General features: G+C 35.5%; 1 protein-coding gene across 1 annotated transcript in view; it reads left to right on the top strand.

Annotated features, from left to right (window-relative positions):
• The first annotated feature begins 1,152 nt into the window (after positions 1–1,152).
• Positions 1,153–12,570, top strand: part of LOC119686470 (metabotropic glutamate receptor-like) — a 31,463-nt gene continuing 20,045 nt past the window's right edge. Inside the window, exon 1 of the mRNA XM_038101055.1 lies at positions 1,153–1,450. Within this exon, the coding sequence (XP_037956983.1) occupies positions 1,175–1,450 (276 nt within the window). The 5' untranslated portion in view covers positions 1,153–1,174. The remainder of the gene's footprint in view (positions 1,451–12,570) is intronic.

Here is a 12,570-nt window from a genome sequence, read left to right as displayed (position 1 = left end):
CATATTCTGTTGTGATGAGGAAGAGTTTACGTAACAATTGATCACGAACTGTGAATCACTATACTACAGAAGAAACAAAATATCAAGTGCATACCAACTAGAGAATGAAGAACTAAAAAAACTCCCTCCGAAGAATTTGGTTTGATTCCTCAAGATACTAGATGTCTAACTACAAAGAAGTGCACAATAGATCAAGCTGGTCACAATGCAGAAAGGCCTTAGCCTTATCCATAAACCATTACCGTACCACCTAATATATTTAAATTGAGGTACATAGAATACATGATACATAGAATAAATAAAACTAGATATGTGAAAGGGTTATACATTTAGAAATGTGATAAATCTACTAGAAAGAAGTAAACAATTAAAAGTGATAGTAATGTCTATTACAAATATTTCAAATTAGGTTAGTTGATATACAAATTTCAATTTTTATTGCTAGTGAAGAACGTTATACAATACCTGACCCTATAGCGATAGTTCCCTCTTTAACACATGTTCTAGTGAGTTCTAGTTAACAAGTGTATTATTGTTTAATTTGTAATTAAGCAAACTATTTTTTTTTTGTCCCATAAATAATAAGTTTTAGCTGAACTTTTATTCAATAATTATTATATTTATATTTTCTTAGGGCTTAAAGTACAATGTTATTGTTTATAAATATTTGTGCCAAAAAGCGTATTTAATATCAATAGAAAAAATTATGATTCATACATATTATACTCTTCTATATCATATTCTTGATAATAACACACTATATACAAATATATATGCGCACTACGTATTATCAGAACATTCATTGATACACAGTAGGAAATATTATAAGAACTTGGTTGAGAAACATTTTAATAGTATTTACGATAGTTATGTTTTAACGATTTAATATGTAAATATTTAACATATAATAATGACTAAATTAAGATAAATTTTAGATGTAAAACATTTTACACGAATTTGTTAGGGTTAAAAACTACTCTTTACCGCACACAAAGTTAAATAATTTATAAAACCTAAGAGCGAAAAAAAAATAGTTTATTAATAGCTACCGTGTTATTATTTTATACCTTAAAAACGCATACTTCTAAGGCATGTCTCTTAACATACTCATGTTATAATATTGATATAATTTTTAATTATGTTTGAATTTTTAGCTGTCCAAGTACTTATAACAATGGTTTGGATGATTGTGGAACCACCTGGTACTCGTTTCTATTACCCCGACAGAAACGAAGTAATTCTGAAGTGCAAAATACAAGATATGTCGTTTCTGTTTTCCCAACTGTATAACATGATATTAATAACAATATGCACAATCTATGCAATTAAGACCCGGAAAATACCAGAAAATTTTAATGAGTCAAAGTTTATTGGATTTACTATGTACACTACATGTATAATATGGCTTGCATTTGTTCCAATTTATTTTGGAACAGGGAATTCATATGAGGTAAAAATATTAAACAATTTACTTTCAAATACCTAAATTTTTTTTCTATTAATTGAAGCTCAATACGAACTAACAATTTTTAAACTCCAAAAACCAATTGAAACTACAACTTGTTTGTAAACATAACAAAATGTATTAATATTTAGTTTATTATTGATGCACTGCAATTTGGACATCACTAATTAGAACTATGGTACTTACCGAAGTTACAATTAAAAATGATGTGTAACACTTTTATGCACCAACATTGCTTGCGGGACTAGAAAACGTAGTAAAACATTTATAGTGTTAGGTTAGGTTAGGTTATACCAGCGATTCCTAGTGGATCCACTTAGGCCTAATGGCCCAATGTGTTACCGTATATATAGGCGAAAAACTCTGGGTTTAAAGCATAAAATGCTATTTAGTGTCAGGAAATATTGAGCTGTGTCGACATTATGTTTAGAGATGCGTAGCTGTCAAAAACCGTCCTAGATGTAAATTGGACTGAACTCAAGGACTTTAAAGGAGTTTACATACTATCAGACAGTCAGTCACGGACTGAGCTTTTGGTGTAAGAGCAGATGAGGTTGTCATTTGTTTACTGATAATATGCATTGACAGTAACTAAAGCAGGAAATCTAGTGCAGTGGATGGTGTGGTGCATTGCGCCCGAAGATTTATCAAAATCTGTCTACCATATCGTAATACCGTATAGCAATATGGGCCTAATAACAGCTATATAGAGCCATTGAGTGATGCATAGTTGAAGATCCCATTTCTTACCAATAGCTTTTTGACATAGAAGAAGCGCAATATCGGCTTTCATAACGCGCTCTGAGATATTTTTCTTCCACGTGAGTTTCCTATCGAAAAGTTAAACAAAAAATTCGGCTTCCTCCTTCACATGTAATACAGAACCTCGTAGAGAGGGTAGAGAAAGATTTGGGATCACATGCTTTCTGGTGAAAACTACGATTTCAGTTTTGTTGGGATTTACCCCAAGACCACATATTTGTGTCCATTTATTTAGGATATTACGACCGTTTTGTAGGATATCTCTAAGAATGGTAGTATATTTTCCTGACTGGTGACTATTATCGAAAAATCATCCGCATATGTAATAGTTTCGCAGCCCTCTGCCTTCAGTTTTATTAGCAGTTCATTCACCACTATAATCCAAAGGAGAGGAGAGAGTAGTCCCCCTTGGCAGTACCTCTATTCATCCTTCTGCGCGTTGTTGAAGAGCCCATCGTTGCTTCAGTTAGTCCGTCAGTTAGCAACTGATTTATAAAGCTAATGAACGCATCATCAACACCCAGACGCGAGATCGTACTTACTATTGCAGTTGGGAGTATATTGTTGAAAGCCCCTTAAATATTTACGAAAGCAACCAGACAAAAGTCTAAATTGAAAGATTCTTTCAATTCTATATGTGAATGAGTGAAGAGCTGTCTCCGTAGATTTTCCCTTAGTGTAGGCGTGCTGTGAGGGGGACCACTGATTGGGGTTTACAGCGCGGCGCTTTACTTCTCCATCTATGATTCTTTCAAGAGCCTTCAACATGAGGCTTGTTGGACGAAGTTCATTTGGTGTGAGCTTTTTCCTGCTTTGGGTATAAAAACTACTCTAACCTCCCTCCATTTAGTCGGAACATAGTTCAAAATAAATCAATATCTAAAAATGGTCAGAAGACGCTTGTGTATTAGCGTCCAGGAATTTTGGACTCAATTGGATGAATATCATCCGGTCCTGGTGATTTATAGGGTGTAAGTCTAAAAATAGCCCATTTAACTAGCTGCAGGTTTATTTTAATAGAATTAACCGGTAAGAGATTAAGGCACTCTGTGGATGCAATTACCGAAGTATAAGATCCTGGAAAGTGACTATCTAGTAGTAATTCTAATGATTTACTACTATTGTTGCACCATCTCCCATCAGATTTTTTGAGTAACTCAGGGACGGGTGGATTTTTGAATAAGATTTTACGCAGTCTAAAGATTTTGTTTATTTCCTAACAGTAGGACTGCCAACTAGTTCTCTTGGACCTATGTAAATTTATCAGGGTTCAGAAAGACGCTGTGCTGTGCACAAAAATGCAAAACACCACGCACAAATGTTGTGCGATTCTAAATAAAATTTCACACCACAAATGTGGTGTGCGAAAATTTTTGTGCACATCTTAAGTGCCACATCTTGTGTGCACAAACAAAACGCACATTTCACACGAATGTGGTGGAGTGAAATAAAACTCGCACACCAATTCGGTGTTTGTGCCGAAGTTATTTTGCCCAGCACATTGTGTGTGCGGCAGCTAGCTTGCCCTCGCACACAACGTGTGCAGAAAAGAATACGAGGAGCACATTTTGTGTGCAGACTTGAAAATAAAAATGCACCCAAATGTGCGGAGACGAAATGTCTACTGCACATTTGTGTGAAATGATGATTTAAAAGCGTACAATATTATGACAAATATCGCAGCAAAATAGTACGTAAAACTGATTTGTATTAATTTTGGTCTTAATACGAAATATTTTATTGAAGAAATGATTTTGTATTTATATTTTAATTTTGAATTTATTATTAGATTTACATTTATTGCTTATATTACTTATTATTTTAAGGTTTATTAATTTAAAACATGGGAATAAAGTTAATTTCACAATGTACTTGAAAACTTTGTTAAATAGGTACATGAATTTAATAGAGAAAGAGTATTTGTTTCGAAATGTTATAAGTAAAGAGGATCGGTTCTACGGATCGTACTTTGAAAAAATTAAATATATCAATTTTGGACTACTTCATAAAATTTTATTTAATAGTAAGTTATACACTAAGATTCGTTAGTAAGGTTATAAAAAGCAAATTAAATATTTTTTACAACAACATAAATTAATTTTATTATTAGATTTCACTTAATTTTTTATCTTTAATTACAGTTTAAATTTAACGAAGTTATTGAAATAATTTAATAATTTAATGTTTTAATTTCTTATTAAAAAATATATAATTTTTATTACATATTTTTTGAAATAAATTTCCATTTGATCTTATTAATAACATTGCTGAAATATTTTTTTCACTTAAATTATATCTTTGCTTACTTAGCACAGTAGAAAGGGCGCTAAAATCCTGCTACCTGTTCAAGAAAATATTTTCTTGATCTTTCGCGTTTTTTAATGAATGTTAGATACTCTACCTAAGTGAATACATATTTCTGGAGAAGAAAAATATCTATTTGTGGTCCTCCCGTATTATCTTTTTTAAACTTTTGCAAAATTTATTAAACAAATACACCAATACCAATACCTGCTACCTGTTCAAAAAAATATTTTCCTAATCTTTCGTGTTTTTTAATAAAAGTTAGATTACCTATGTAAATACATATTTTTTGGGCATTTTATTTCTTTTAAACTGGTGCAAAACTTTCCAAACAAATACTTTAAGTTCACTAACTATATTTGCATTTAAAAATGCACAAAAGTTGGGAAGTAATATACAAAAAACTAATATTTTAAGTTAAAATACAAATAAGGTTAAGACAGTTATAATTTTTAGTTAACATTACTTAACAAAAATAATTATTTTAAATATTTGTTAATTTACGCAATTTTTAATATAAGTTACAATCCCAACGAACGCAAATATCAATTTTTTCAAAATTTGCAACAAAATAATATTTTCTATTTCAAACAAAATTGTGAAATCCATATAATTTTTTTCCACCCTTGGGTGCAAGCGCAAAATTACACATTTGTGCACGTTTGTGCACATTTGTGAAATCGTAATATGAGCAACACACTCGTGTGCAGAGAGAATTTTTGGTCGCACAGTGCGGTGCGAGCATAAAATTTTCTCGCACATCTGATTGTGCACATTTTTATAAGTTAGTCGCACAGCACAAATGTGTGTGCACGAATCTGTGTGCACAATCATCGCTTTGTGCGATGTGAAATTTGAAATCGCACAACAAATTTGAGTAGGTGCATTTTTTTTCTTAACACCACAAATGTGCGTGTGCATATTTTAAAAATAATTTCCACTTGCACAGTGCAGTGTGCGATTTTGTGCACCACATTCCGAACTCTGAAATTTATCTTATATTTTTGTAGAGAGATCTTGTATTCTAGCCTGTTACTCTCACAATTGTTTAATTTCGCCCTATAAAAACGTCTCCTACACTCCTTTCGCAAAAGACCTAAGTCTTTATTCCACCATGGTGGGTTGCATTAAAAGCTTCATTGAGCACTGAAGTGAGATCCTGGATTTGATTGTCTATCTCAACAGTGTTCCTTGGAAGATCGGAAGAAATACTTGACAACAGCGCAGTTAACGCTGCTTTATATTTCGTCCAGTTTGTATTTTTAATATTTCTGAACGTTTTAAGTTTGTAGATCTTAGATTTAGGGTTAAAGTAAATTATAGAATCATGTGGTCTGAGAAGGATTGCTGAGTAGACACTTTCTAGTTCTTGAGTGATTCGTGAAGCTTGGCAGTAGCAAAAATAACATCTAAAACTTCCTGCAGGACCTAGGCTTATCCTAGGCTTATTAATAAGTTGTAGTTTTCAGCCCTGATTCCCCATACAAGATCCTTGTAAATCCATGGTTCTTGTATCTGGACCATATCAACCTCGTTGTTGCTAAAGCATTGCAGCAGACTGACAGATGCAGCTCTGCTATGATGCAGGTTAACTTGTTCTACCCGCATCTGTAGTTAGTGTGGATTCAGTTCTCTCCACCACTGTGACATCTAGAGCGCTATCCTCCTCAGAGTCATTACTCGATTTTAGGAGTTTCTCTTTATCGAAAAGATAGCGCCTAAAGGACTTTGAAGTGGTGGCCTTGCCACAAAATTTTGCCGTTTTGTCGTCAGCCTTCGAAGGTGACTCATGTCATGAGCACTAACGCATCTATACAGTTTCCTTTTACTCTTTCTCACGGGTATTAAGGACCTGTTTTGCCCAGGAAAATCTTGCCTTTAACGATTCGGACGTAAGTGAAATATTTTTATATCTCTCGAGCAGTCTAGTCGCCGCTCGCCGTCCTTTATAAATTTTCCTAGAAGGAGGACCCGACCTAGCGAAGGGGCCAGAACGCGTGGAGATTGTTTTATTATTAGAAGGTACCCAATTATTACCGCTAGAAGTTGCAGTATGTACCTTCGAACTTGTAGTTCCGGAAGAACTTGGTTTAACCGAGCTTGTTTTATTTGAATTATTATTTTTATTACGAGTTTTATCGAGTTTTCCTTTTTAGATCCATAGTGTTCTGTTATGTCAACTGGAATTATCAACATTAAAACAGGTTCACATCGGGAAGGGTGTGATAAAATACCCCGCAACATGGTCTTGGTATGGCATAGGCTGATGTTTTACGCATCACCATACCCTGTTCATTAAGAACACGAACCCATTTATAGTGTTACTCCTAATTTTCTTAAGGACTTGAGTGCTTCACACATTTCACATGATAGTGTAGCCGTCGATATTCTCAATAATTACGGTAAGCTGGATTACAATTCAAATATATTGACAACACAAAATTTGGAAAATTTTAGTAAGAAAATTATTTTCCAAGAAGAAATTTCTAGTTTCCTGATTAAGGAAATAAACAGAAGACAATTAATAATTTTCAAATTTAAATATAGCCTCTGTGTTTTTAATTCCGTTCAAATGCAGAAACCACGCTATAATAACATTACTTTCTGTACCAAGAAGAATTTTTCTTAGTAAAACTAAAACCGAAAAAGAGACGACAAAAAAAACACGTTGTTTTTTAATTCGAGTTTGATCAAGACTGATCGTTTTTATTAAAAACTTACATTGTGCAACAGGGTTGCCAATAATACAAAACTTTCGTTATTTATGAACATTATATATTTTATGTTATTTTGTATTGTTACCGAACATCCCGGCCTCCTTGAAAGGACTTTCAATAGGTAAAATGGCTAGTTTGTGGATAGGTCTGCGAATGATGCCCTTTGAGGTACGTACGTCAACTACTCTGACATGCTCGTCCTTGCCTGGTATGACCTTCAGAACTCTTCCGAGTTGCCAATGTAGTGGAGGCACATTGTCTTCATGAATTAACACCATTGCATTGGGCATGATATTTGGTATTTCACAGGTCCATTTTGTGCGCATCTGTAGCTCATTTATGTATTCATGAGACCACCGCTTCCAAAATGATTGTTTCAAACCGATGATGAGGGACCACTTGTCGAGCATGTTAGTATTAGCAGATTCCGTCCGCTCCGGTAACGCCTTTAGAGAGCACCCAATCAAAAAATGGGCAGGAGTCAATGCTTCGTAGTCGCTAGGATCTGGCGAAAGTGGTGTCAATGGTCGAGAGTTGAGAATAGCTTCTATCTCGGTTGTTACTGTTGACAGCTCCTCAAATGTTAACTTAGTAGTCATCAAACTTCTGTATAAGTGCCCTTTTGCGGATTTAACTGCAGCCTCCCAAAGACCGCCAAAATGAGGTGCCCTGGGAGGAATAAAGTGAAAATTAATAAATTCAGACGCGCAGTACTGAATGATAGACGATTGGGTTATTTTATTAAACAAGAATGACTTTAGTTCTGTCAATTGATTCGAAGCCCCAACAAAATTGGTTGCGTTATCGCAAAATATATCACTTGGTAAGCCTCTCCTGCCAATCATTCTTTTTAATGCTGCAATGAACGCGTCTGTTGACAAACTTGATACAACTTCGATGTGTACTGCTTTTGTTGCCATACAAATAAAAATGGCGATATAAGTTTTGTATGGAGGCTTCCCTCTTATACGTAAATACGTGTTGAATGGTCCACAAAAATCTATACCACAGCGCGCAAGCGGCCGTGACGGTCTGAGACGTTCTACCGGTAAATTGCCCATCATCTGTTGCAATAGTTTTGGCTTTTAATGCACGCAGTGAACACATTGTCTGACTACTCTTCGAGCAACCTCTCTGGCGTTTATAATCCAAAACTCTAAACGAATGAGTGCCACTAGTGCCTTAGGTCCAGCATGATAATTCTTACGATGCAAGTAACGAACATAACGTATGACGAATTCAGATTTGCTAGGCAGCAGGATAGGATGTTTACGTTCTTTTGCAAGATCAGCCAATTCTAATCGTCCACCAACCTTTATCAGCTTATACCCACCGGTGTCTTCAATAAATGGGTTGAGGTATTTTAATGAACCTTTTGTTATAGATCCTCGATTCAATAAATAAATATCTTCAGCAAAGTACTGAGCTTGTATATTTGAAATGATGCATCGGAAGGCGTAGTCTAATTCTTCATGAGTAAGGACTTCTGTAAAGACATTGCGGTTGAACTTCTTCTTGTAATGATGATACCAACGAAACAATCAAGCCAGTACACGAACAGCCGTTGTATGTGAGCTATACTTATCAATAATATCTATGACATAATTGGTTGATACAGTTACCTTGAATGCTGCATTTCGTTTTTCCTTATTGACTTCTTCAAAATCCAAGTTGTCGTTCTTGTTTGCAGGCCACTTATACATCTCTTGACGAAGAAATGAAGGTCCTTTAAACCAAATAGAATTAGTGAGATCCTTAACAGTGCTGCCTCTTGACACAATGTCTGCTGGATTACAATTTGTGTGGACATATCTCCAATGTGAACCTGCGGTGAGTTCTTGAATCTCAGAAACTCTATTGCCTACGAAGGCAGACAGTGTGGCCGAATGCATTTTGAGCCAATGTAATACGATTTGGGAATCAGACCATAGATAGACGTCCGTATCAAACTTTTCGAAGAGCGATTTAATTTTGTTGTAAAGTCTTGCAAGTAGCAGTGCTCCACAAAGTTCTAATTTTGGAAGCGATTGTTTTTTTAGCGGAGCTACTCTAGATTTGGCTACGAATAGTTGAACCTCTATGAGGTTGGAATCATCTGTGACGCGAATGTAAATGCTGCAACCATATGCGCGAATCGATGCATCGCAGAACCCATGGAGCTGAATTGTTTTTGCTTTTGGTTTTAGACAGTACCTTGGAATGGTAATGGTGTTCAATGATGACAAATCGTGACAAAGCCTTTCCCATGCTGAATGTAAATTTTGAGGAATGGATTCGTCCCAATCCAATTTAAGCAGCCATAGCTCTTGCAATAATATTTTAGTTGAAATGGTTATTGGGGCTAATAGTCCTAATGGGTCGAATAGTGACGACGCAATTGATAAAATAGTTATTTTTGTGATGCGGCTGATAGAGTTTGGTTTAACATTAAATGAAGGAATAAATACATCCTTATCTTGATCCCATTTCAGTCCCAATATGCTGGTAATAACATCCGAACCTATATTGAGATCTTTGATAGTAGTGTCATCTCTAAAAGCTTGATGATTTGAGTGCCATTTAGCTAATTCGAAACCTCCCTGTTTTAGAAGCTCTTCCAATTCGTATCTTATTTGATGTAACTCAGAAAGAGAATCTGCACCATGCAATAAGTCATCAACATAAAACGAAGATTTGATTACTTCAGCTGCAATCTTGAATTGATCCACATATTGATGCGCTATATACAATAGGCAACGAATGGCAAGGTACGGTGCAGCAGCTGTTCCATAAGTAACTGTGTTGAGCTGGAAAGTACGAATATTGGTAGATGGTGAACTTCTCCAAAGAATGTACTGAAATTTTCTATCTTCAGGATCAATCAGAATTTGTTTATACATCTTCACTATGTCAGCAGTAAGAGCGAATCGAAATAAGCGAAAACGTAACAAGAGGATGAACAATTCAGTTTGCAGAGTAGGTCCAATCATCAAAATATCATTGAGAGATTTCTGAGAAGAGGTTCGACATGATGCGTCGAATACGACTCTTAATTTCGTCGAGGTGCTGGTTGGCTTCAATACGCAATGATGCGGAATGTAATAATGAGGTTCATCAATATTTGGATCTTTTACCTCAATCATGTGACCAAGGTTTTGATATTCTTCCATAAAGGCAACATATTGCGTTTTGAGCTCAGGCGACCGTGACAATCGATTTTCTTGTGCAATAAATCTGCGCAACGCTGTACCGTATGAACTGCCTAAAAACTGAGAACTATCCTTAAATGGCAACCTTACCATAACTCTACCTGCATCTGTTCTGCATACTGTTTCTGAAAACAAATGATCACAAACTTGTTGTTCACTAGTCCAAGCATGTGGAGTGATCGAGACTTCTTCTAGCTTCCATAAACGTTCTAACTTTTCCTCGACAGAGTCAATTGATGAAAGGAGACAAGTTGAATTATTAACGCATTGTGAAACATCATATCTACCTGAAACAATCCAGCCCAAAATAGTTTTCTGTAACGTTGGTAATCCTAATCCAAGTTTAATCTGGCCTACTGACAGGACACTAAAAAAGCTTTCAGTGCCAAGCAGTAAATCAATACGGGTTGATTTGTAAAATTGTTCGTCAGCAAGGTTAATATTTGGTGGTACGTTCCAAGTTGAGATGTTTATTTCAGAATCTGGTTGATACGCAATATGTGATGTTATACAGAATGTCAATGGAAGTTGAAAAGCCGTGAATCGAGATTTGATAGTAGTTGATACCTTTGATGTAATTCTTGTCGATGAATTTCCGATGCTGTTAATTTCAATATTATGCTTGGCCATGGGTATGCGAAGTTTTTGAGCGAAATCATTAGTGATGAAGTTCACCTGTGAACACGAATCTAGTAACGCCCTACCCAATTGATAGCATCCAGATGCATCCTGTATTAGAACTAGCGCTGTAGCTAAGATGACATTACTTGTCGATGACTTCTCTAAATGTGTATGTGTCACAGTATCTCTAGAAGTAGTAGCTACAGCTGACACCATTGATGACTGTGGAGTAGGATGAACTGAGTTGAAAGGTGTTGTAGCATTGATGGTGTTGCTACGATGTAACAAGGTGTGATGTTGATCTGAACAAATCTTACATCTATAAGTTGATGGGCAGTTAGAACGTTGATGTCCTTTTGATAAACAATTGATGCACAGTGTGAATCGCTTTACAGTGTCAAAACGTTGTGCAGTTGATAAACTTTTAAACCGTTCACAGCCATTGAGCTTGTGATTCGCACTTAAACAAAATATACAAGAAGATTTAGTGCAAGAAAAAGCATAATCTTTGTGAGATTTTTTTATTTTTGACAATTTATCATTGATGTGCACATCTGATACACAAGGAGACGTTTTATCCAGAGATTGAAGATATTGACAATGTCTCTCTAAAACGGCACTACAATCGTTCCAACATGGCAACCTTTTGAAATCCAACGATTCCTTCCACTTTCTTCTCGTCCCTTCGTCACACTTTTGCATCACAATATGAATCAACATTGCTTGTGCAATGTCACGATCCGAACCCAATGATAGCAGTGAACTATAAATTGCTGACGCAGTATCGATTAAACTTCGCAATTTATCACCTTCCGGTTTGGAAGTACCAGGAAGATCGAAAATGGCTGATACGTTTTCCATAAAAATAAGCGTTGGATTGTCGTATCTATCCTTCAATCTATTTAAAGCCTTTGAATAATTTTCATTTGTGACTTGAAACGCGTTAACCGTTTCTAACGCTGGGCCATGCAGACAAGTCAGCAAATAATTAAACTTTTCCAGATTAGATAAAGTTGATTCTCGATCAATGATTTGGGTAAATGTCGTTATAAAATTCTTGAATTCCGAATATTTACCATTGAATGAAGGTAATTGTAACGGTGGTAGTTTCGATGTTGATTGGTGGATGGTGATGTTACCATCAGATATTGATGTATTGTGGAACTCGTCTCCCAACTGCGATTGAATAGCCACCTTTGCATTGATGTAAAGCTCCTCCAAATCTGATCGGCAATTATCTTCTAGATCTAAGACCTCGATGCTCGACTGCGTGGTCAATATCTGTTTGAAGTAAGCCTCTAATATCGCTAAGCGACATTTTAGTTCAGCATGTGGAAGTACATTTCCCTCATTCCTTGCGGATTCAATAATTCTTAATTCGTGTCATGCTTTTTTTAGTGTTGGCTCTTTGCTGCTTTAATTTTTCTGCCATTGTGATGTAAAAATATAATGTACGAAATAAATGCACCAAATACAGCAACAACTCGTTAAGTAAATGATAAACAGCAACAGC

The sequence above is a fragment of the Teleopsis dalmanni genome, chromosome 2 (genome assembly GCF_002237135.1).
Source record: "Teleopsis dalmanni isolate 2A chromosome 2, ASM223713v2, whole genome shotgun sequence".
Taxonomy (NCBI): Eukaryota; Metazoa; Arthropoda; class Insecta; order Diptera; family Diopsidae; genus Teleopsis; species Teleopsis dalmanni.
The sequence above is the reverse complement of the archived record's forward strand: the minus strand, read 5'-3'. Positions and strand labels throughout refer to the sequence as shown.